This window comes from Embiotoca jacksoni, unplaced genomic scaffold (genome assembly GCF_022577435.1).
Source record: "Embiotoca jacksoni isolate LCO1_2020_lvr unplaced genomic scaffold, fEmbJac1.0.p SCAF_48, whole genome shotgun sequence".
Taxonomy (NCBI): Eukaryota; Metazoa; Chordata; class Actinopteri; family Embiotocidae; genus Embiotoca; species Embiotoca jacksoni.
In genome coordinates, this window is record NW_027185401.1 from 288469 (window position 1) to 314645 (window position 26177).

At 40.4% G+C, this 26177-nt stretch overlaps 2 protein-coding genes across 9 annotated transcripts in view; one reads left to right on the top strand and one right to left on the bottom strand.

Moving 5' to 3' along the window:
- The first annotated feature begins 341 nt into the window (after nt 1-341).
- Nucleotides 342-21691, top strand: zmynd11 (zinc finger, MYND-type containing 11). Of its 3 annotated transcripts, none has more exons than XM_069170136.1 (16): nt 342-512; nt 3627-3762; nt 6781-6940; nt 7852-7875; nt 10565-10726; nt 11182-11259; nt 11792-11884; nt 13108-13195; nt 14269-14324; nt 14442-14519; nt 14812-14930; nt 15126-15504; nt 16251-16325; nt 16828-17106; nt 17229-17414; nt 18075-21691. In XM_069170136.1, the coding sequence occupies exons 2-16, from the start codon at nt 3632-3634 to the stop codon at nt 18195-18197; spliced, it is 2031 nt and encodes a 676-aa protein (XP_069026237.1). In that variant the 5' UTR covers nt 342-512; nt 3627-3631; the 3' UTR covers nt 18198-21691. The 3 variants fall into 3 exon arrangements, with proteins under 3 accessions (XP_069026237.1, XP_069026239.1, XP_069026238.1); XM_069170138.1 differs by having other exon boundaries at nt 15126-15495; XM_069170137.1 differs by lacking the exon at nt 342-512 and adding an exon at nt 587-666.
- A 3418-nt stretch (nt 21692-25109) lies between these two features.
- LOC138210814 (disco-interacting protein 2 homolog C) overlaps nt 25110-26177 on the bottom strand; it is a 133236-nt gene continuing 132168 nt past the window's right edge. For all 6 annotated transcript variants that reach the window (XM_069170143.1, XM_069170141.1, XM_069170142.1 and 3 more), the window contains one exon: nt 25110-25398. In XM_069170143.1, the coding sequence (XP_069026244.1) occupies nt 25146-25398 (253 nt within the window). In that variant the 3' untranslated portion in view covers nt 25110-25145. The remainder of the gene's footprint in view (nt 25399-26177) is intronic.

The window sequence follows — 26177 nt, forward strand, 5'->3', positions numbered from 1 at the left end:
CCTCCGTCCTGCCCGAGCAGACGAAGCGGAAACAGATGACTCGTCTGCTTCCCTCATGTTGATCTCTTTCGTTATTGTCTCTTCGCTGGTTTTTTTTTTATCTTCGTGTCATCACGTTGTGTTCAATAACACAAAATACAAAACTAAACACTTCCTGTATCTGTTTCAAATTAAAATCCCAGAGAGTGCCTCTTTAAAAATCCACGGCTGGAGAGTGCAGGGTGCAATGAGCCGGGTTCCACCGCTAGAGGTCCCCCTACCCTCCTCTCGTGGCTGCGCCGCGCCGCTGCCGCGCCGTTTGCCGCGCCGCTGCCGCGCCGCTTGCCGCGCCGCCGCTCCGCCGCTTGCCGCGGCGCCGTCTGTGTTTACCTCCCAGCTTTCAGCGCCGCTTCCAACGCTGGCATAGCTGGACACACAAAAACCACCATCCGCGGCCTCCGCTGGCTCCGGACACGCCGATGTGAGCTGCCTCGCCTCCCCGGTTCCTCCGCGGGTTTTCACTGCAGCCGGAGGTGAGTTCGGTTTCTTTATTTTGATTATTAACGGCTCAATGACAACACTAGCTCCGTTAGCTTAGCCGTTAGCTGCCCGTCCGCCTCCCGTGATGGAGGATCGTGAACACGGCGCCCTCCAAAACAAACGAGTCGGAGGAGCTCCGCCAGCCCGGTGTGTTTCCCTGCTTTATTTGTTGTTGGGTTTTTTTTGAAGACGACGACCAGACGTCGGTGTTTGTTTGTTTTGTGTGAATTCCTGCCAGCTTCTTTTTATTTGTTGTATTTTCCCTCCGCTGGTTCACCGGCTAGGTAGCACTTTACTAGCTTCGCCAACAACAAAAAAAAAACAAAACCCCAAAAAAGAAAAGTAAACTCCCCACAACAACACGTTTCACCTGCCGACCGCTGCTTTGTTCTCTGGTTTTAACGTCGTCACGGAGTCTTGTACTCAATAAATATAAATAAACGGGTGAAATCTTTGTCTTTTTTTTTTTTTTTGGACGTTAGCTTAGCAGCCTGCTAGCAGCTCCGTTGGCCTTCCTCAGCTGGTCTCTTTGTTTTTGCCAAATATGACCGAGTTACCTTCCGGTGTGTTATTTAAATTAAAACGTTTGTTATGATTTTGTTGTTGTTGTTGTTGTTGTTTTAATGTGGGTGTAATATATGCAAACATATATACGCGGTGTATATTTTGTCCACGTATCGGTGCCGTTGTCACATGGTTTGCTGTTAGCGTGGCTCGATGCTAACAGATCCGGTCGTTTCCTCTCCAACAGCTGAGCGTCTTCTCAACTGTTTATTTACTTGGTTTTGTAACCTGAGGGGGTTATTAGGGGGGGAGGGGGGGGGGTAGGGCGACTGTTCACTTGGCGTAATGTCAGGTGGGGTTATTGGGGAGGAGGAGGAGGAGGGAGGAGAGGGGGGGGTGTCACAGTGTTTGTGTGGTGTCTTTTGTTTAAAACAAAACAAAAACAAAACAGCTGTCAACCTGCCTTGTAATTGGGCTCCCGGTGTCCCACACCTTGTCTCGGTGGAGACCAGGTGGGGGGGGGGGGTGCAGGAGGTGCCTCCTCCTCTTCCTCCTCCTCCTCCAGCAGAGAGAGACTTTATTTGTAGAGCACATCCAAAAGTGCTTCACTTAAAAACAATGAATAACAAGTGATTCAAATATCAAGCAAAAAAAAAAAAGAAGAAGATTAAACTGTTGTTTAGTTTAATTCAATAGTATTCTGTTTGTATATTTACTAAACTTTTACTACAGGAAAAGTTTTCTAAAGCATCTTTTTCTGAATTACATTTTGTCTGAAAATTGTTGAATTGTTTTTATATATAAAATTAAACGTGATTTATCGATCCGGGAAATCACCATCAGAGCCAATCAAGGCAGATCATATGTGATGACACGATTTTGATCAGAGGCAATCCGAGTTATAAACCTTTCAGGCTCTCATTCTTTTCACTTGTAACAGCTATTATTATTTAATTTCCTGCACAGCTTCCCCCTGATTTGCATCCTTCCCCTACACTCTTTATTTTTTGTATTATTTATTTAAGAAAAAAAGAGTGTGAAGAAGGAACATCCTCTCTCGACGTCCGTCACCGCCTCTCCTACCACAACGGGCACTAAAGCCAGGCGCCTTCCTTCATATTAAAGCGCTTTAAGTATTATCATAGTTGGCTTTGGGCTGAGATTTTTTTTTTTTTAAGAAAGTGACATCTCAAGTTTCACGGATTGTTGAAGAGGAGGGCCGCGTGAAATCGGATTTGAATTTCTTAAGATATTCGTGGTAGTTTTTTCTCCCCCCCCCCCCCCCCGTTTCCCTTCTGGCCCTTTGTGAGCTTAACTCGGCGCGATATTTGTAAAGGAACTATTGAGAATTTCCTTGTGTTGAACAACGAGGCGTGATACAAATATCTCCTCGCTGATGTGTAATCGGAGTTTTTCGGGGCTCACGCGTGATGAATTTCAAATAAATGGTGCGTAGATTGGAGAGAATTAATCTCGATGATTCTCTGCAGAAATACGATGTCGTTTTGTAGCTGGGTTTGTTCTCATTGCATCAAAGCGATCGCGTGTACAATTTCCCAAGAACTTAAGTTCAGAGCATCGCCTTTGATAAAACTTCTTCCCATATTGTGATTGATGTACTTTTGTAAGGAAATTACACGTTTTTCTGTTTGGAATAATATTTGTGCATCCTGTGAATGATTTGAGATGAGAGTTAATGACTAGAAATAAATGGGGGGAAAAAATTGGTGGACCAAAAAGTTTGATTTTGCTTTTTCTTTTAAACCATCGCAAATCACGCATTTTTTAGGTTGTTTTTTTGTCTTGGACTGAATTAGAAGCAGTTTTTTTTTTTTAATCTTTTAAACCATCCTCAGCAAGTCAAGGTTTTGAGAATTATTTGAAGAATTATTAATTATTATAACTTTCTTGTTTAGTTCACCAGATTGTTGAAGCAGTATTATATTTTGCCTACGTTTTCTACACTGATCACAGATAAATGTATATTAGTTTCCTGTATATTGTATATTTTTGTGAAATCCTACTATCCTAAAATAATATATTTTGGAGTATCTCTGCCATAAAGATGTTCCTGATATGAAAAAAAAAAACACTGGAAAATGTTGTTAGTTTTAAGAACATACAGATGCAACAAAATAAATGTTATAGTTTTATATGTCGGCATAAACGTAAGAGTTTACCTGCAAATTTCAAGTAAAAACTAAAAAATGATCTTGTCCCAAGATGACGTCCATCATCAACAAACACGGCTTTCATTTTCAAGTCAAAATATTGAATTTATAATGACATATATATATTATTATTTTTTATAAGATAAAAAAATTTGAATTATATTATCACGAACGATACAATATATTGGAAGCATTCATGCCCTATAAGATAATCTGGTTTAAAACCACATATTTAAAATGCAATAAGCGACCATATAAACAACTGTTTTTACATTTGTTTCATGTCACTTTATTTTGAGTTGGATTATTTGACATAATGATGAAACATCTCTGCAATCAAACGTGTGACGTCTTGTGAGACGTTTCTTTGCAATTTAATAATCTTACTTTTCATTCACTTGCTGATTTTTTTTTATTTTTATTTTTTTATAGTTAAGATGAATAAGGAAATCATGTCACGCGTGGTGAAGAAGAGGCAGGCGGACCCCAAGGTGGTCCAGTACGTGTGGTCGGCCATCGAGGTCATTCGCAACCAGAAACAAATCGCCAACATGGACCGGATCTCCAAGTAAGTCCATTTCTGTATGTTTGCTTTTGAATCGTACCGTAAACAGTATGTTCGCAGTGTGTAGGGCACATTTTCTATCTGTTTCTTATTTATTTTTTATAACTTTGATTATATCATTTAATTATCTGTAAGATGCCAGAAAGTAGCGGGGGAACATTTCTGTGGCTTTTTCAATAGTTTTGAGGGATAGTTCAGCGTTTTTAAATCCACCTGTTGCAAAAACCTTCTTACGGACTACAAAACTGCAAATAAAGCACTGAAACGGTGTGAAATATGAAAACTTTTAATGGGTGGGGCCGACGTGCAGGATCTGTGACATCACAAATAATTTGGAGGCCAATCTTGGTGTAATGTGGAAACGTGGAGCCTCTTTTGCTCACTAGACTGAGGAAAGGACTTTTTTGTGGGGAAAACCATATCAGACATTCGTGATTGTTTCAAGCAGAGAGTTTTTTTTATCAGCCATATCGGACTACTCTGCTTATTAATTTGTTAACACGTCAATCAAAGCTCGACGCTTCTGAAAAAAACACAAATTAGAAAATGTTACGCAATCAAAATTGCTTTAAGTTTTAGTTGCAGTAATATAAGAAAAAAGTTTAAAAGCAACACGTCACGTGTGAGTCATCTAAAAAAAAAAAGTCAGTTTTTAATTAATTAAATTTTTCTTTGCTTAATTTCCTGATTTCAAATCACTGCCTGATTAAACAGACACACAACAGTAAAGAAATCTTCAAATGCAGTAAATATTGTCGTTTACCTGTTTTATTCACCTTTTGTTGGCACGTTAAACTTCTGAAGTTAAACTTAGTCAGAAGGAGAAGATGTCATTTTAAGAAGTTTAACGAGACAATCGAACTTTTATTTTGTCATATCAGACATACGTGAATGTTTCCGAGCAGAGAGGTTTTTTTTGTGTTTTTTTATGTCTTGCTTTCACGTCTGGAGGAGATCCTGAAGCGATTCTCGGACCGCTCAGCTTATTCATCTGTGACCTCGCTTTATTTCCGTTGTTCGTGAGGTTGTCGGTTCAAGCTGCGAAGCCAAAAGGGATCGACGGACGCTCAGTTCTCGACGATCTCCGACTGCTGCTCGCTCGGTCGCCATTGTTGCCGTGAAGCCGGACCACCCTGTACGCCTGCATCCCACCTCAATCCCGCCCGCCTCCAATCCGCAGCGCGCTTGGCTTCTCCCCGCTTTAAAAGCGTGGTGATTTATTTATTATCATTTTTTCAATCCACTGGGAGGAACCTCGCCATCGTTCAGGGGCGCAGACTTAAAGGAAACACTCCTCGGCACATCTCTCTCTCTTTTTTTTTTTTTCCAGCGAGTTTTGGCGAGCACCTTCGGGAGCTGGCGGCTCGCCAGACGAGTTACCGGGGCGGCGGGAAACAGGAGCGGGCTGTTGCCACGGCAACGGCAAGCAGCGGCATGCAGGCGCCGCCGCGCGACCTTCTGCAGCTTGATTTCGCGAGCCTCCGTGGCTGTTTTCTTTTTTTTTTTTAAGGGTGTGATGTGGAGACAGAGGAAGCTGAAGGCTGAGGAGAGGAGGAGGCTAATGGGTAACCTGCCGCTATCAGGCAGCTTCAAATCAATACGTCAGTCATTAACAAAGCTAACTGCTAATGTACAAAAGTCTGGAATATATTTAACCAGCTGGTAAACTTATGGATAATCTCCTTTCAAATGAAACGAGGAGAGAAAACTCAAAACGCACAAAGACAAATGTGTTTTTGGTTTTGTTTTTTTTTGCTTTGTATTTCCTTAATCGCTGTAAAATTGATTAATTTTAATTGTGTTGGTTTGTTTTCTTGCTTTTGATTTCGTTTTCTAATTTAGATACATAATCACAAGGAAATAGTTCGGTAATCAAAGCCGGGTGTAAAAACCTGCCGCGTCAGCAGAGTTGGAGCGATTAGAGCTGAAATGGTTTGTGGATTCACTATTAGGTGGCATTTATTTGTGCTTATATCTTCAGGCTTTGATTGTTTATGCAAATGTTTCAAACCGTTCGATGAGCATTTGCTGTTTTTTATTTTCTTTCTTTGTTTTATGTTTTTTCTTTTGACAAAACACAAACAACACAAATATTAATTTTTTCCCCCTCTGGGCAGTTTGTCATTTTATTTGCCTGACATTTTATTGACAAAAATAATTTAAATTATGAACTAAATTTAGATCAAATTTAAAGAAAAATAATTGAAGGTTGCAGCTTTAATTGCCTGATATAAAATGGATTAGTTGATTTATTTATTGAGCTAATAAAGCCATTATAGAGCAGATTGAGTCGGTAATAAAGGTTTTTAAACAACTCAACACAGAAAAATAAACAACCTGTTCTTTATTTTCTGTCTCCTGCAGTTTGGAAGACGATAGCGGTGAGAGTGAAAACTATAAATGGAAATGTCATTCTCGTGTATTTAAAGATGTGTGTTGGGGGTGGGGGGTGGGGGGTTGATGATACCTCGAGTGAACCTCCGGTTTATTTAATGCTGTTGGACATCGGGTCGCCCGACACACTGTGGGCTCCTCTTGTGTTACTCGGTAGTAAACACAGACGCTCAGCTGCTTCCCCATGGATGGACGGACGGACGGACGGATGGATGGACGGATGGATGGACGGATGGATGGATGGATAGATAGATGGATGGATGGACGGACGGATGGATGGATGGATAGATGGATGGATGGATGGATAGATGGACGGATAGATAGATGGATGGATGGACGGACGGATGGATGGATGGATGGATAGATGGACGGATAGATAGATGGATGGATGGACGGACGGATGGATGGATGGATAGATGGATGGATAGATGGATGGATGGATGGATGGACGGACGGACGATAAAGGATTCAGTTTCATATTAATTAATCCTATTAATGCAGCAGACTCCTTACCTCCTTTACACTTTTAAAACGTTCACCTCCGGATGTGAAATAACTCGTCATTAGCGCGGCTGCTTTTGCGATTTATTTAATTAATTTATTTTTCTCAATCCCGTCTCTCCGCAGGTACCTGAGCCGTGTGTTCGGCATGCACCCGAAGGAGACGGCCAGACAGCTGAGCCTGGCCGTGAAGGACGGCCTGGTGGTGGAGACCCTGACCGTCGGCTGCAAGGGCTCCAAGGCCGGCATCGAGCAGGAGGGGTACTGGCTGCCGGGGGACGAGATGGTGAGACCCCCGGGGAGCTCGTTCATCAGCCTCCTGACTTCAGTCCTATTTTATCAATTGGACTTATGTTTTATAACGTGTTTTAGTTGCGAAGTGTAAAATGAACAGAAACCAGTCGAATCGAAGCTCGACGCTTCTGGAAAAAAAACACGTTAGAAATGTTACGCAATCAAGTATCGACAAATTGGTTAATTGACTTCCTGTTGTGGTAATAAAACAAAGAAATGCAAAAACAACACAACACTAAAAAAAATATTTTAAAAAAAGTTCAGTTTTTAATTAATTCAATTTTTCTTTGCTTTAGTTTCCCGATTTCAAATCAGCCGTGACACACGACCGTAAAGAAATCTTCAAATGCAGTAAACATTGTCGTCACCGGTGGTTTAACTGAGAATAAAACGGCAAAGAATCCTTCGTACAACAAAAAAAAAAAGTAATCCAATTTTTTGTAGCTGAAAAACCTGTTTTCTCATCAAAACGTAATAACTGAAACCTGATAATGAATAATAATAAAAAAAAAAAAATCCCAGTTTTAATGAGCGTTTATCAGTCCTGGGTGAGCGGGACATCCAGAATATATAGATCTTAGATTAGATTTTTTATTAATCCCACATTTAGTCGTCACAGCAGCACACACAGTACGAACAGATTTACAAATACGTATGAAATAAACAAAATAATATAGATGAAAAAATAAGAGCAATAAAAGGATAAATACACACATGGCAGGAAAACCAGAAAACAAACTGCCGTGATTTGTTAGGTTTATAAAAAAGATTAAAAACAAACGAAGCTTCTTTTCTTAGTCGCTTTGCTGTAGATATAAATGTTTGTTATGACTGCAGGCCAGGAAAAAAAAAAAATCACAGAAAAAGTCTTTTAAACACTCTTTGAATCGCTTGCAATCACAGGATCCGAAAGCCGAGGGAAGCAAGGTAAGGGCTGCATTATTTATTTATTTATTTATTTAAATCCTCTACTAACATCATTCTGCCAACGTGCTCAGCGACTGGAGTGAATCTTTTGAAGCAAACTGCAGAAAAGAAAAAAAAAAAAAAAACCTTAAAAACCAAGTTACAGACTTGAAAACGACGAGATGGAAAGTGTGTCCACTCGCTGCGCTGTTTATTTTAAGATTTGGAAATCGCTCAGCGGTAATCACGCCGGAGGGGGAGGAGGGGGGGGGCTACTTCCTGTCACGCAGTTATGCTGTAAAAAAAGAAAGCTTCATGAAAGTCTGCAGTGTCTCCGTGGCCAAACGTTCTTGATGAAATGTGAGCTCGCCGCTAACCTGCAGGTGTTCCCCGCTGCTCGTCAAATATCACGTAAATTATTATTATTATTATTATTATTATTATTATTATTATTGCCTAATTGAATCGACGAGCAGCGATGCAGCTGCAGGTTGGTTGCAAGCATTTGTGCGTTTGTGGTCTTTTGGTGTTGGTCGTTGAAGTTCTCCTCCACGGTGTGTTTGTGAACTTCTGTCTGGCATGCTTCTCGTCGTCTTCTTTCTTTTATTTCTACGTCACGGTGGAGGAGGGAGGGAAGCTGGGTGGTTTGTGCTCTTTAGTTTTTTTTTTAGTGTTTTTTTTTTTGTTCCCCCTCCACGCCGGCAGCACGGCCGACTGGTTCTGGTTAGCCGTCGCTCGGTGGGACGGACCGGAGCTTGAATTGGACGTTTCGGTTGACCTCCGGGGGAATACTCCCGCCTCACAGACAGCCGTGGCACCCATCGTAACTTTTAAATATGGCAAAACCAGGTTCTTGGGGGGAAAAAATGGATCGATGTTAGAAAACGAAACTCTCCGACGCCACGGAGAGCTGCAGCTTTTGTATTTTTTTTTTTTTTTGAAGTCAGCCACTCGTCTTTCATCAGACGGTCCCAACGGTAGTGAAGTGGCTCTTGACGCTCTGCAGAACACAAGAGGGACCATCGCTGTGTTTTCAAGTGTTTGTGTGGGTGAAGAGGACGGAAAAAAAAGAAGAACGTTGTTGGATTTTTGGGGTAAATTCACACCTGGATGGACTTTATTTTTGTCCACGTGATGATATATGAGGCTACATATGATATATTTTATATATGACTTTTGCAGAACGACACATTCAAGATTTTGTTTTCTTTCCGAATTAAAGTTTTGAAAGCGTCGTGTCGGCACGTGCTCGACTACTTTTGTCGGTCTCCGACGTCTTCCCCCTCCGAGACCTCCTTTGTCTTCCCGGTAGATTGCGATCAAATTCGTTATAGGCAATCTGGCAGGCTAAAAAAAAAAAAAACTAGCTCTGGATTTTTCAGGGTTTTTCTGGCCACGCCCACTTTCGTCGTGAAGTTGCGTTCGCGATCGTCGCTGGTGCGTTCGTACGCTAAATGTCGTGAGCTTCCTTTAAACCAGAGCCCATCGCCACATGGAGAAGAAATGGAGACAGACGAGCTGTCTTTTTTTTCTTCTTCTAGTTTTTATTGCGCGGCACTCGGTCACGACTGAGTCGGTCCAGACGGTGAGTGGGTGGAGTTGGACTCCTGACAGGCTGCTGAGGAGGGGAGTTTCTAGCGCTTCATACTTCTTGCCCTGCTGCCCTTCACTTGAACCCCTTTATGAAAAAAAAAAAATGAATTAAAAAAAAAACACAACTGCTGCAGTCTGTTTGTATGAGATTGAAAGAAGGCAATTATTTATTTATTTTGGGGCCAAGTTTTCCACACGAGCCTCATTTCACTCGCTACCGTCCATAAACGCTTCAAAGGTTATTAACGATGAGCGTTTTTGTGTTTTGCTTGAAATTTGTTACGGTATGCTTTTAGGAAAAAACTAAATAAGCAGAAATCCTCAAATGAAAAAAAAAATGAAAAAAAGTTGTCCAAACAAGAAGCATCTGGTCCGAGAACTTAAAAAGTCGGATCGGTGCCAATGTTTTACTGCTTGACAGTTTTTTAATATCCTGCGATTTAAACACATTTGTGGTAGAAATGAGCTTTGATATCCAGCCATGTGACTCGCCGGTGATAGATAGTCCCGAGAAGTCGCAGACATTTGATTTAACATCACACAAGTCACCGTCTGGTTTACAGCGAATTGAAGATACATTAAAGTGAAGTGATGAAAAAAAAAAACTACAAGGAAAATTCAAGACCAGCCAAGCAACTTTTACCCGACAAAAGTCTTTACTCGTTCTCTTTGGTTGCTACTCGAAGCTGGTGACCGTCGGCGAGGGGCGATCGACGGGTACATTTATTTAGCGCCCCCCCCCCCCCCCCCCCCCATTTTGATGAAATGGTGTTTTTTAAAGTTGCTGCTTAAATACCAGAGAGAAAGAAATATTACAGGCCGACCTGGAATTTATTAACTTCTACTTTTGAGTCTGGAAGTTCACAATTAGAAAGAGGCGGAGCTTGAACTGCGAGTACAGCACCCCCCTCCCTCCCCCCTTCCCTTCTTTTTTTTGTGTGTTTTTGTTTTTGTTTTCAGGTTTTAATTTAACCAGAGAGTTCCTGTCTTTTCAGTGAGAGAAAAAGTTCACTAAATCAACCCCCCGCCCTCCCTGCTGTGCTTGGCGGGTTGTGGGTGGTGGGAGGTGTGGGGGTCACCAGAACTGTTTTTTTGCTCCGCCGTGTCTGCCTTGCAGGAGTGGGAGGCCGAGAGCCACGACTGGTACTGCTTCGACTGCCACCTACCGGGCGACGTGATGGCGTGCGACAACTGCTTCCGCGTCTACCATCTCAAGTGTCTGTCGGAGGACGGCAAGCCCCGAGACGGAGGCTCCCACTGGCAGTGTGTCGCCTGCAGGGTCGGTGTTACCTTTTCTTTTTCTTTTTTTTAACGTCTTATTACAGGGTTTCCACGGGTCGGGGAATTCCAGACCGGAGAAGTCGTGGAAATCGATTTCTTTTTTTTCTTTTTTTTTCTTTTTGGGGCCAAGTCGTGAAATATCAGGGAATTTTGTTTAACTTTTAAGTTGCCATTTACCAAAATAGAGTGAAGTAGCACAGCCTGATTTTCTGTTCTTTATAGGTCATGAAATTTCAGCTTTTTAGTCGGTGAAAGTCAAAACATAAGGGAGGGAGTTTGACTTTGAGTGAGAATTGTTATTATGTCAGGGTTTTTTAAATTCCTGAGCATCATTTTGGAAATGGAAGAATTTTTGTTCTAATGAATGTTAAAAGGAAAGTGTGTCAGTGTTATTGGAGGATTTTGCTGACGGGGTCCAATTTTCTTTTGTAATTTTTTTTTAATCTCCTTCAGGGAAGTAAAAAGAAGAACCTGAACAAACAGGAGATGAGTAAATACCTGCGCTTCATCGTCCAGCGGATGAAGGAGAGGGTGAGAACGTGGATTTTTATCATTTTATTTATTTTTCCCCTTTGTTGTCGCTGTTTTACGTCTGCGGCTCGTCAAACCTTCAACACGCTGTTGTCCATTTTAAACACCACAAATACTGTATTTAAAAAAATTGAAACCATGTTTATTGAAACTGATTTTTGTTTTTGTCTCCGCCTGGTGCTTTCTTTTTTTTTTTTTTCTGACACCGCAGGGAATTTTTTTAATCATGTTTACCGTCAGCAAATCTTTTAATTTTTTGTAGTGTATAACTCAGCCTTGGATTTTCATTGACCTTAATTCTTTAATACTGCTGCAACCAAACACGGTATATATCCCGTTGGCTTGTAAACTATAGCTACCACCACAAGTTTGTTTACCTTTTTATTCTGCACTCCAACAATCCTCACTCCACCACCAATTTAGCGGAAATATTCTCCTCCCACTGCACCATCTCCATCTCCTCCTTCATCCCGGCATCACTTCCCCTCTATATGAAACGGTATTAAATTGTTATCCCTCCTCTTCATCGCAGGCGGTGGACCTAAACAAAAAAGGCAAAGACACTAAACATCCCATGTACAAACGACTGATCCACACCGCACTGGACGTCTCCAACATCCAAGAGGTAAACGCACAAGCTCACCCGTTCTTATCTTCTAATTTTATGTCCTTTATAGCTTTTTTTTGGTCATTGTTTTGTTTTCTTTACTTCTGTACACAAGATGAATACGGAAATTATTTTTTTTTTACGATTTGTTGACGGTTGTTTAAACGCCGTCGCCATCTTGCTAGTTTGGAACCGGAAGTGAGCATATTTGGACGAGCTGACTCGATCTGATTGGAAACCCGACGATACTAAGCCCCGCCCACCGATAGCTGAAACCTCACCGTCCCACAGGCCTGTCAATCAAACAGACACGCCCCCAAAAACAGGTCTTCTTGAATCTTCTTTTCTAATGAATGAGGGATTATTTTCAGATGGACCTCCAGAAAACTAATAAGAAGGAGTGACTTTAGCTAACAACACCAAGATAACTGATGGACACATTTGATTCACTTTGGATTTGATGAGAGAAGTTGAATGGGAGTCTATGGAGCCGGAGGCTTTTTGGAGCCGACCTCTAGTGGCACTCGCTGGTATTGCAGCTGAAGACACTTTTGCATCGGAACCATTTTTCAGACCCGGACACGATGTCCACTTTTATATACTCTACAAGGTTCAACTCTTTATTTACACTACATTAAAAGTTAAAATAAACACTCTTTCCATGTTGATCTAATACGATAATGCCGAGTTTGGTTCATTTTACTATGAATTTGTTGATAGAAATGTTCGAGGCAGAAGCGTAGAAGGCGTTTAAAGGTGACTGCAGTTAATTTATCTTCATTCAGAGCTGTGGTGTTTCCTAGCAGCACTAGTGTGTGTGTGTGTGTGTGTGTGTGTGTGTGTGTGTGTGTGTGTGTGAGAGAGGTCAGGCAGGACTCTGCTGTGCTTTGGTCAGTGGTGCATCACGCAGCAACCTCTGCCAGACATATTGGATCTCTGCCCAGACGTGTGTGTTTTTCAGTGTTAATAAGCACACTGCCCTCTCTTGGACCTCCCTCATGTTGGTCACCAAAAACACTCACACACACACACACACACACACACACACACACACACACACACACACACACACACACACACACACACACACACACACACACACACACACACACACACACACACACACACACACACACACACACACACACACACACTCAGCCAGCATGTGAATGGACCTCTTTGTACTGGTCTCCTCTACCTCTGACTCTCTCTCTCTCTCTCTTTCTGCCATCCTCCCTCAGAGTCTGTCTGAAGGGAAGTACAAGAGCTTCGAGGAGTTCAAAGCAGACGCTCAGCTGATTGTTCACAACACGGCCATCTTGTATGGAGGTGGGTTGAAAGTTGTCCAGCTTTGAATACGCTTGCCCAGCGTGGGTTTCCTTTGCTTTCTGGTTAATGTACAGAATAATCTACTGACCTTATGTTGAGAAATCTTTTGTCTTCTGAACCCCAACATTTTTCATTATTGTCTAAAACAGATGAGTGATTTTTTTTTCCAAATAAAACAGAAAAACATTTGATGAGAGAATCAGTGAATAAGAGAAGGAATCTAATCAGGAAGTTATTTATGATGGACAGCCATCAATAATCAGTGTTGTGGACACATTTCAGTCCGTTGAGGTTCAACAATCAACCCAAACTGTATGTGGAATATTATAGAATTATTGTAAAGGAATATGAGGATTTCAGGGTAGTATTTTATATAAATTGTGGGTTTTGACTTTATTACCTTTTAAGAAAAATAATATATACAAGATAAAATTGTATTGAGAATACATTGAGAAATTGGGTTGTTTATCTTAAGCTTTACAATAATAAATAAAAACAGATGGATAAAAGCAATACATCTATAAAAGATATGCAGCAAAATGACAATGTTCCAGAAAGAAAAAAGCCCAAAAATCTTTTTGCTGCTGCTACGTTTTAAAAAGCTTTTTTTTTTTTAAAGCGTCACCACCAACGGTGTGACCCCACTGCTGGAAAACATGATGGAAATGAATCAACAAACATTACTGGCCCAAACAAACAGTGCAATCACTGCAGAACTGTCCACACGTAGTGATGAAAATATTCATTAAAATACCATTTGTAAACCGCAACACCTGCAGAAGGTGATTTCAGAAAGAGCTCAGGAGCAGAAGTGGATATTAAAACCAAACCCCAAAACACGGCTTTGTACAGGATGTAAATATTGCTGCTGTCAAACAGTGTTCCAGTTTTTCTTGTTCTTAGACTTTCATTTGTTTTTTTTAATATCACTTTTTCTTTTCCCTCTACTGACCCTGACTTTTTATTTTTTTTATTTAGAATTAATGAAAGTTAAAGTTTTTTTTTCTTCTTTTAAATGCACACTTAAACACACTTTGTCAGATTTTTGTTTTGTTTTTTTGCTTTTGTTGTAGTTCACAGCGACCAGGCAGAAATCGCCCGGTTGCTCTTCAGCGACACGTGCCACGAGGTACGGCTGTTTTTATCTTTTTAGTGTCACGGAAATGTCTACTTTGATTTTTAAATTTGCGTGGAGTCCAGATGTTTTCAGAAAGTCCTCTTAACACACCTTCATTTTGTCTTCCAGTTGAATGAATTGTTGTTGTGTAAGAACTGTTTCTACTTGTCGAACGCCCGGCCGGACAACTGGTTCTGTTACCCCTGTGTGAGTATCAACAAACCAAACGTCTTGGGTAGCAGTTGTAAGATGCAGCTCTGGTACACCTCTCCCTTTTAAACCCCCCAAAAATGGATATTTTGGGGATTGAAGCTATTCAAGAATGGCAAAAAGGGGCTCTTTCTTTAAATGTATTTCACCATCAGGATCACGGTTATTTTCACAAAACAAACGAGCTCTACAGAATTACAGTTTTACTTTTTTCTGACCATTTTTAGACTGAAACAAGTTGTTGGACCTTCTGTCTAATATGATTTCTTTCCGTGCGTTACCTCGGCAGAGCCCCAGCCACGACCTGGTCTGGGCCAAGATGAAAGGTTTTGGCTACTGGCCGGCCAAAGTTCTTCAGAGGGAGGACAACCAGGTGGACGTACGCTTCTTTGGACACCAGCACCAGAGGTCAGCACAACAGTACACAGCATCATGCTCCAGTTTAAATGATCTGGGTCTAGTTCGGAAATCCCGGACGAGCTTTCTATTTCGTCAATTCGGACCTTTAAACCTGCTGATGTGGACGTCACAGAATATATATATTTTTTTTTTTAAAGAGCTGCTTTGTTAATCTGAATCTGTGTTTTCTTTGTGACCCCGCAGAGCGTGGATCCCCGCCGACAACATCCAGGACATCAAGGTGAGCGTCCAGCAGCTGCAGGTGAAGCGCAGCAACGGCTGGAAGAAGGCGTGCGAGGAGCTGGAGGTGTACCAGCGCTTCGTCAGGGAGGGGCGCTTCTGGAAAATGAAAATGGAGGAGGCCAGCCTGCCGCAACAGCAGAACCAGAACGAGAACCAGAACGAGAGCCCGAACCAGAACCAGAACCAGAGCCAGAGCCAGAACCAGAACCAGAACCAGAGCCAGAGCCAGCGGCAGCAGCAGCAGGAAGAGGAGGAGGGCAGCGGGAGGACGGACAGGCTAGAGCGGACGGACGAGGCCGAGTCCAGCATCTCCTCCACCAGCAACGAGCAGGTCCGCCATGTGAGTGCGGTCGCCGCAGTTTTACAAAACCACATGTTGAATTGTGGCCATAAGTGAAACAAGCATGTGTGGTGGTTCTTCAGTCTCCTTTTCATTCATTTATTACATAAAACAGCAAAAACTGACCCTGTTGTTGTTTCCTGGTCCGAAAAGGATCTTCTCTAGGATCTTTTTGGTTGTTTTATTGCATCTACAAACTAGTTGCAGAATTCACCAAATTCCAGCACTTTAGACTTTAATACAGCAAATAGTGCCATCTGGTGGCTGAACTGTGGCACAATATTTCAGTGTTTTTCTCAGTTTGTTTGGCTGTAAAACTTATTTTATGAGACTACAAGTTAAAAACTATACAATCAACAATCTTTAACACTGATAAGACAGATAAATAATAATCATAAATAGTAATTATAAAGGTTACAGATGAGAGACAGCAGTCTGAGGGTTTGATTCAAGTTTGCATCTTGAGGACCAGAAAGTTTTTATTACTTCCAAATGTTCCTTTGACGATAATATGTTTTAAAAAGGTACTTTTGTGGCTAATTCATGTGTTTTATGCGACTTTATGCCATGTTGTTTTTCATATTGCCGCCTGATTTCCTTAAATAAGACCTCACGTTTCCACGTGTTTTCTGCTGGAACACCTTGTTAATATCATTATGTCAAAAATCCAAATACTGCGCAACCCTAAAATATTCACTTATTTCATATTTACCTTGTTTTTGCTTTTGCTTTTGTTTGTTTTTCAGCTCAAAGGCAGCCAGGAGCCAAAAGCAAAGAAAAGCCGCCGGACTCAAATGGTCGAGCCGAAAGAGGAAGTCAGTGTAAGTCGGTTCATTGACAAACAAACTATTTGACTATTTACCGTCTCTGTAGCCGGAGTGGGAAAACGTTTTACTTACTTTTTTCTGTTTTTATTTGGAGCCAAATTTCTAATCCTGTACGTAAAGGTTTGCGTGCCAACTGTAAAGCATAGATTCTACTAAATATGATCAAAACCAGGGTGGAAATGTTTACAACAAACATTTAAAAAAAATGTTTTAATATTTACAAAATAACACAAACAACTGTATATCATATAAGATGAAAAATGATATTCGCACCGATGCAGATATTACAGGTACATTTTAGATATTAGGAATTAAAACTGTGCTCCGACCAGAGAATAATAATTGATTACACATAATCAGACTTCGAGTCACGGTCTCCTCAGAGGATCTGTGATAAATAAAGATTAAAAACATCCAATTGCAACTTAAAAAAAATCGTGAACATTTTAATGACGCCGCCGCCTGGATCGGTTCCATATCGTTGTCTTCTGCCCAGGACCTGGAGCCGGAGGTGGAGGCGGTGAGCTCCAGCCAGGAGATCCCGGTGTCGTCGGCGCCGCCGCAGCCCGAGAAGCTGTCGGTGTCCACGCAGACCAAGAAGGCGAGCGGCGGGTCGCCGCGCACGCTCCACCGCGGCACCCAGACCAGCAGCGACGGCGCCTGCCAGAACATGTGCCACGAGAAGTACACCAAGGTCTTCAACGACGTCAAGGAGATGATGAAGGCCGACAACAAGAGGGAGACGGAGCGCGTCGTCAGGGAAGCTCTGGAAAAGGTGGCGGTCGCGTTTTCTTTTTTTTTTTCTTTTTTTTAAAGAATCGATCTAGTCGAGGTTTAAAGGACAAAAAAAAAAAAAAATAAACAGTCCCTCCGCATGTCCTCTCTGTCCCCCTTCAGCTCCGAGCAGAGATGGAGGAGGAGAAGCGGCAGGCGGTGAGCAAGGCGGTGGCGGCGGCTCAGGCGGAGATGGAGAGGAAGTGCAAGCAGGTGAAGGAGAAGTGTAAAGACGAGCTGGTGGAGGAGGTGAAGAAGCTGGTGGCGCAAAACAAGCAGCTCGTCTCGCAGACCAAGAAGAAGCAGTGGGTGAGTGTCGGGGCATCGCACGCCGACACAAAGGGCCTGGACACCCCCAGATCACACCGCTGGAAATACCGAGCATAACAAAATAATGGAGGCGGCTGCACGTTGTTATTTTAATCACTTGATGAGTTCTTCAATATTTCGGTTTATTTAGCTGATAAAAAGTAAGGGCTGGGATTTTGATTTGAAATTGGCGATAAAGTGAAATGTCATTTTAAACGCAGTCGCCTGCCGGGCACGCCCCCCAAAAAAACAGGTCTTTTTGAGGCTTATTTTTGAATTAATGACGTGATTATTTTCACGTGGACCGCCAGAAAACTAATACGTAGGAGCGACTTCAGCTAACGACACCGAGGTAACCAGTGGAAAACATTTACTGACGGAGAATTCAATGAGAAGTTGAACGGGAGTCTGCGGAGGCTTTTTTTTGTTTTTTGTTTTTTTAGCCGACCTCTGGTGGCACTCGCTGGTATTGCAGTTTGAAGGCACTTCTGCGTTGGCCTCATTTGTCACTTTTTACGTCCCGTCAATCAAAAAAAAAAAGACATGCAAATAGTGATGAGTTATTTTCAATCCAGCTGTTCGATCACCTATAATAGACATCTTGATATTATTATTATTATTATAATACAATAAAGTTTGTTGTCATGGTGTGTGTTCCAGTGTTATAACTGCGAGGAGGAGGCCATGTACCACTGCTGCTGGAACACCTCGTACTGCTCCATCAAGTGTCAGCAGGAGCACTGGCACGCCGACCACAAACGAACCTGCCGCAGGAAGAGATGAACAAGCCCCGCCCCCGCCCCGCCCCCACCCTCAACACACAGCGCGCCATTGGCTCTCGCCCTCTCCTCCTCCTGTCAGTCAGTGTCTACAAAAAAACACACACACACACACACACACACACACACACACACACACACACCTCTCCCTCCTGCTTCTCTACTTGCCTTCCTGAAAACTTTGTGGACCCGATGTTGTTTTTTTCGGCGATTTTTCTTTTTTATTCCTTTTTTTTTTCTTTCTGTTTCTATTATTTAACGTACCCTTTGTATTGATTGTTTTTCTTTCTATACTTTTATTTTTTTATTTTGTTTTTCCTCTGAATCGTGATCAGATTGCCCGAGAGCAAAAGGCTCGAATGCAGAGTAGCGGTATGATCTTTATTTTTTTTTTTTTTAATTTTTGGGTGTTTTATTTCTTTACTGAAGTGCTAATTTTGTGTCCGAATGTGTTATTTAAGCTCCCCAGTGAGGCGACATGCATGTTGATAGTTTCATAGTTTTGTCTTTTTCAATCATTACGGTAAAAAAAACAAAAAACAACAACAACAACAACAAAAAAAAGACCAGAAGCTCAACGGTGTCTAAAAAGGAGTGACGATGGATGGACCAATATAAAACTTTATGCAAATGTGAATGATCAAATGAATCTCCTCTGTAGTTTATTTTTTATTTCTTCCCCGCGCTGGATGTCGAGTGTCGATGTGTAAATGTGATGCTTGGGAAACACTTTGTTTTGTCAAAGGGGCAATTTAATTGCTGGGTTTAAATATTTTAATTCTTTTTTTTTTGAACGTCTGTTGGCTTTTTTCCTCAGTTATGAAGATTATCTGAACGGAGGAAAACGATTGACTCACTGTACAGACGCGTTGCCTTTTAACAAAGATTTCTGGTAACACGGAAAATGAAATTTGGTGAATCTTCACACAGCGGGCAGGAATTTTATTCAGCTAGATTTTCATGTGTTAAGGTGCTTTTAAAAAAACAAAAAAACAAACAACTTTTTTTGAAATGCTGTTCATGAAAAACTGAGCACTTCCTCCATCTTTCCAGGTTGGAAACAGAAATCTTCTTTTCCACGCTACATGCCAATTACAGACATTATGTGCATTATATTGTACTCGTTACTTAAAGGCTCGTTTAAAAGGAAGTCGGGTTTCCAATCAGCTCTCGCAGGAAAAATTGTGCCCAAACGATCGCCGGCCAATTTTGTTGTGACTCTTCAAACTTGTGTTTTTCAAAGACTTAATTATTTGTTGTGGTTTGTTTGTTTTTCTACTGTCATTCTTGAGCCATTTCACCACCATACACTATTTATTTCTTTTACTTTTCGCAGATATCAGTAGCTCCTTTATTTTACTCCATTATTTTTTCTTACCTCTCCGTGCATCGGAAAAACTCATCTCTGTTTATCTAAATCACATATTTACAAGTTGTTGTTTTTTTTTTTTGTTTTTTTTTTTCAGAGAAAATAAATCCCCTCATGCCTTAATGTAGCTTAGCTGTAACCCGACACCTTCGCCTTCAGGATATGCAAATAGTCCCCGCCTCTGTCTCCACCCACCCTTCTGACTTTCCTCAATCATATGGAAAGCCCCGCCCACTTCCAGGTTCCTCTGGTTTGTGATGTATGAAACCTTTCCCTGTCTGTCCTATCAAAAATTAGATTTTCATTGGGGGATAAACTTAATATATTTTGCAGACGTTAACAGCTCCCCTGTTTATTTCATGATTATTTACTTACTTCGCTTATTTTTTTTTTTTTTTCTTTGAATCGAAATCGTCAGTTCATGTAATGAGTTAAAAATGTCATCTCATCGTCAAAGTGCCTGTTTTCTCCGACCAACCTGAACTTATTCAGTTTATATCGACGTGACTGAGAGAAGCAGCGAATCGAAGAAATAATGGAAATTTCTGTTTGATAAATTGATTTCATTTAATTCACCAACCCTCAAAATTGTTACTAACTATTTTGTCTCTCGATCACACTAATCAGTTATTTTTTTACATAATGTATTTTTCGATTCTCATAATTAACAGTTGCTCTTAATTTTCTACCTGGAAAGGGGTTTATTTTGAAATCGCTGGAGTTTCATTAACAGCAACTTTAAAGCAAAAGTCGGCGTTCTTTTGTACGTTTCTTTTTTTCTCAACAAATCTTCCCGACACAAATATTAAGATTCCTTTAAAAGGAAAAAAAAAAAAAAAAAAAAAAAGCCTCACATTATTTCTAGTTTTTGTAAAAGAAAAAGGTTTTTTTTTGGTGTTTTCCTGGACTTTGTTGATTAAAAAAACAAAAAAAAACAAAAAAAACTATTCTGGTATTTTGAGAACTGCCCACTGTTTGAGAATTCAGTCGTTTTTTTGTTCCAGACTTCATCTCTAAAAGTTTTGCTTCGTCTTTCTCTGAAAACCTTTTTAAGTGTATCACTTTAAGATGTAACATGTTATTTGTACATGACGTTTCTGGACTTCATGTTCTCGTATTTGCCACAGTTCTCCTCTGCAAACGTGTCGTCTTCCCTTCATCATTGCACTACGTGTAAATAAAATGTCATTCTGTCAATATCCCTCTCCTTCATCTTGTATGTACATTGTAAATTAATTCACAAATATTCTTTTTTTTTTACCGTTTTAGTTTTGTACAACTCTTATCATATCAGATCTGTTTTACTTTCAGCTTTTTTTTTTTTTTTTTTTTTTTTTTTTTTTTTTAATACACTGCACCTTTAATGTGTCTAAATATTTCATCAGATTGCTATTTTTTTTTTTTTTTTAATTGTTAAAAAACCAACCGGTGCAATGAAATGCATGTTTCTCTCCCCAAACCCGCGAGGCTGCGTCCTGATTTTATTGTTGTTGTTTTTTTGTTTTTCACAGTTTTTATATTCGTCCATCCAGCCGTGAAGGTTTCAGTGATTTTTGTTTTGTTTTGTTTTTTTTGTCCCCTTTTGTGTACGACTTTTTGATGTCATTCCAGTTTGTAACTCTGGTTTTTAACTGCATGAGTAAAGGTGTGTATCTCCAGCTTCTTTTCTTTCTTTTTCTTTTTGTTGTTTCTTTTTTTTTTAAATTTTTTTTTTTCTTCCCCTCATGTAAACAACAACAACAACAACAACAACAAAAAAGACATAGTTGCACTCCTTTTCAGAGTAAAGCAATATGACAATGAGAAATTTCTGTCGAGCCAATTTCAGCTCGGAATAATGAGTAAATCGATCATAACTGTACTTTTCACTACTCTTACTGTATTTTAGTACACGCTACCGTCTTGTACTTAAAGTACTTTTAACAGGAATGAAATTGGTGTAAAGCTTCTGATGTTCTCACCTCCTGTAGGTCATGATCTTCTGTTCTGTCCATATGTAAACTATTAATCGTGGCTTAACATTTTCTATGCTCCCGACTTTTTTTTTTTTTTTTGACACTTTAGCTAGCAATATGTATATAAATATATTCTATGTGCTAACATGGAGAAAATAAATGTATCAACAAGTTCATGTGGTTCTGCTTTTCATGACTCGATTTTGATGTTGGAAAAGTGGCATTTCTCCAAGTTGAAAAACATATTTTAGAGATTTAATGTCTTCTTCCACACTCAGTCTATAAGTTACCCTGAATGATGTTGGTCAACTGGAACTACTCCGCTGAAGAAATAGTTCCTTTATAAACCCCTGACATATGCAACCACGAGATGTTTCTGGGAAGACTGATGAACATATTTAATTTCCTCGCGAAGGAAACAAAAACGATTTCATGGCAAAATACAGCTGAAGGTAAGACAGAAGTTTCTTTCGTCCTTCTGCTGTAATTTGAATGTGTAAAACGCTGGAGTTGAGTCTGGTGGCTTTGAATATGGGATTATGAGTATGTTGCCTTAAATCCATAATACGAATATGTTGCTATTTTGCTATATTATATTGTGCTATAGTATGACTTTTTTTTTTTTTATCACTTTCCGGATGACTTTTTTTTCAAGATTCATAAGATAAGTCACGTCAGTAAGTTGTGCGACAATCTCAAAGCATACTGTTATTGAATAAAATGATGTGTGCAGATGACCAAAAGGCAACATAAAACACTACTTTTAGACTAATATAGACGAATAAATAAACCAAAACAAATTTTTGCATTGTCAAAATTGTTGAAATATTTATTTAAGTGAAAGACTGTATGTCAACTCAAATAAGACATTTTTAAAACCTTAAAAAAAAACTGGGGACATACATTTCGCTGATAAAAGAAAACAAACAGTGAAGAAAGTGCTTTTTTTTTTTTTTCTTTTCAAAAATCCTCACGTGTTGAAACTAGAACATTCTCCACCAAAGAAGAAGCGTCGACCTCAAATCGGACTAAAGGCGGCGCTCCTCCGACCTTTGACCTCTGCACAGCTCTTGAGTTAACTCGTGAGTTAAAGGGTCTCTGGTAAAACGCCCTCATTGTTTCCTGTCGTGACATCACTGTATGAGCCCTGATTGATCTGTCCATGTAAAAATATGAAGAACTTCTCACTTTGATATTTACAGTCAAAGCGGCGGCCCGCCCGCCTGCCGCTTTGGGGGACACTCGCGAAGGTGCTGAGTCACCTTTTCCCAGCCGGAGGCGATAAAACCGAACAAGTCCAGTACTGCTGTCGGTCTGTTAGAAGGGAGGAGTTTCATTCCAGGAAAGAGAGTTTGAAAAATTACAGAAAAACTCCTATTCATTACATTTTAAAGAGCAGAAAACCTGCTTTGTTCCCTAATAAATGTGAAGAGTTCTGATGCAAAACTGCTATAATTCCTCCTGGTCACCACTAGAGGGCGGAAAATGTCCCGAGGTGTCGGAGGAAACGGTTTATTATGAATCTTTGTCTTGAATTAACCTCACGTGATCTTAATTGTAAACTGCTGCCTAAAATGACAATTTGAATACTTGATATTCTGAGTTTTCCCCTTCATTCAATCATTAAAAATTTCCCTCTGAGGGATTAATAAAGTGTATAGTATGTCTATCTACTTCATGCCTCAAAAGGACGTTACGTTTAGCCTTTAAAACAAGTTCATTTTGATTTTAGACTAACAGACTGAACAATGAGTAGTTTCTAATCTCGTCGTTGCACAAAATACGCTCCCTTTTAAGAAAAAGCTCAAAGTTGAAATAATTCAAAGAAATATATGATAATGGCCAATTGGAAGCCTCAAACTTAAAGAGGCTGTGTAAAGACTCTTCGTTAAAGCGGTGAATGCATTCCCTCAAAAAAAGTAAAACATTTGCAATGGCAAATAAATATTGCGTTGTTTTAATCCATGTTTAGTAGCTAGCAGTTTTCTTTGCATGCTGTCGTCACCAACTGTTGATGAACGGAAAAGCGAAAAATGGACGGCAGGAATGTGTACTGCAAACCACAAAAAACAAGATTGAATGTAAAAAAAAAAAAAAGCATTGCTCCACAGCGCCACCAGTGGTCAAAACCCAACAGCAATAAAACTGAAACCTAACGGTAAAAATATTTGAATTATGTCGAGTCTAATGTTTGACGTTACAATTGTCACTTTTTAAAAACTCACATTTCGGAAGTACAAACGTAAATGAGTTAGTAAAAATTAAAAAAAAAAGTAAAGTATTGACCAGTTTGAAATTTGAGGAAAGATCACAAATAATTTATATTAAAAAAAAAGCTCCTATACTATTAAATTCATTTTTGCTCCCCACATTTTGGATCAGAACTCTTCGTATAAAAGCTGGAATAAAACTCCTCAAAGCGTCACTTTATAATTTTCCATTTGACTCACATTTCAGACAAACGGCGTCCTATGTCAAACTGCTTTTGTCCTCGAGTAATGCTTTAACTCATCTTTAATATAATCTATAATCATATATTTCTATTTTCCATAATATGCTTGATGTGCGTCTGTTTCACTCAAGATAATACAATGATTTTTTTATTTTTTTATATTAGCAAATATTCAAGAGCAAAACATTCTTGAACGTCTCGTCATATACTTCTAAAAGAGAGACAAAATAAATTAAATCAGTTTCTTTTTGTACATACTTACATGATATGAATTTGTGTGTTGTTTGGCTTCATTTGAAGCTGCTAGTTTGTACGGAAAAATAAACAGTTTAAAGGCTGCAGCTGTTATTGTATGAAAGTTAGCACATTGATTTCCCGCTCAGATGGGACGGTTGGTTTAGAAAATAATGTCGAAAAAAAAAATTAAAAAAAAAAAGCTTAAAAAAAAAATAATGAAACGAACGTACCTCATGGTAAAATTGAAGGACGGCTGCGATACCTCAGACCCCGCCCTCGTATCAAAACATATCTGGTACTTTGTGATGGTTGATATTGTAAAAACTCAAAATATCATTTTTGCTACAGTTTGTTTCGTTTTCATGTATATATCATTTTCCAAAAAATAGCCAAAACTTTTCCGAGGACATGTAAAAAAACAAAAACAAAAAAACAAGCAACTAGCAAACAATTAACAGGAAAATATAGAGTGAGCCACACGTAGTTTTAAAAGCCAGAATCTTTGCTACGTTAACGATTGTCCTCGACCGCCTCCTGGCTGCAAGATTGCCACTTTTTCGGTAAACAGTCGGCACAAAATGGGCGACTTTCTCTCCCTGGAAGGAGGTGGCGTCCCTTCCTCTCAGGCCGAGTACAAATCTCACTCTCCGAACTGAAACCACAGCCCTGAACACGAATGACCTGAATACCACCACTCAATTTTTTTGGGAGCTAGCTTGGGAGTAAGCGCTGCCTGAGAGACTAAATTCAGGGCCAAAAAAAAAACCAACCAAGTCAAGCCGTCCTCCCCCTCCCTCCCTCCCTCCCTCCCCCGTGCCAGAAACTCAGCCTCGGACTCCGGTTTTATTCTTTTCAGCCTCAGGACCTTAAGTGTCTTTGCGTCCCCCCCCTCCCCTCCCCTCCCCTCCCCCCGAACGATTGTCCGCCCACCGGGGGGCGCTACATGTTGTAGGCCACGTAGATGGGGTCCAGCTGGTCGGCGAGGAAGCCGTCGCGCAGGTGCATGCGCTGCTTCTCGCCGCGGGAGTTGATGGGGATGACGCCGATGTCGACCACCACCACCACGCCCACGATCAGGTAGTGTTCCTCCAGCACCACGTTGGTGACCAGCGGCACCAAGTCCAGGGCCTCCTGCTCCGAGCCGTCCAGCTCCACCACCACCACCAGCAGGTTGGTCCACGTGAACACCGCGCTGGAGGCACCGAACAGAGAAACCACATACAGGGTTGTTGGGTTTTTTAGTAGCTGCTCATTTAAAAAAAAATGTGAGCGCTAAAAATATAGCGGTGATATTTGTGTTCTTAAATAGCGTTACGAAAAATTACTCATCGGTAAATTTAACACCTCTTTCGGTAATGCTTTATTTTACGGGTCGGTATATTCAAAGCATCCTGTTGAGAAAACATTTAATGTGGCTCTGGTTGCAGGTGAAATAGTGTTCAAATACTGCGCTTTTCAGTTGATTGATTACAATTGAAAGTGTTACCAAAAATGTGTGTTTAGTTCACGTACAGGAAGTCAAAATAAAAGGGTTCAATTTGACAAACAGAAAGTGAAGGCAAAGTTTGATGTTTTTCAAATAAAAACAGCAATTTCACATCCTTTTTGACTTATTAATATAAAATCTTAGCAAAAAAATATCCAAACTTTGTAAAAACTATGGCAAATAAAGAAACAGCACCTAAAAAGCTTTAAAGCAAAACTTGCCCAGGAAGTTCACTGCAGAGCAACTACAACCTTTTAATCTGGGAAAAGTCATTGATTCGTTTTACATTGATTGGGCTAATATGGTGTCCAAAATGGCTTGAATGCTGCAACTAAGATTGATCATAGTCTGGAAAACCCTGAACTAGAAGCCAAAGGACAATTTTCCCTGAACCTGGGCTGACAGGTTAATTTAGTTCTTTCGTTCATGCTTTCCAGCTCCGCAATTAAACTCTCGTAAACAAATCAGTCTATTTTTAGTCACCT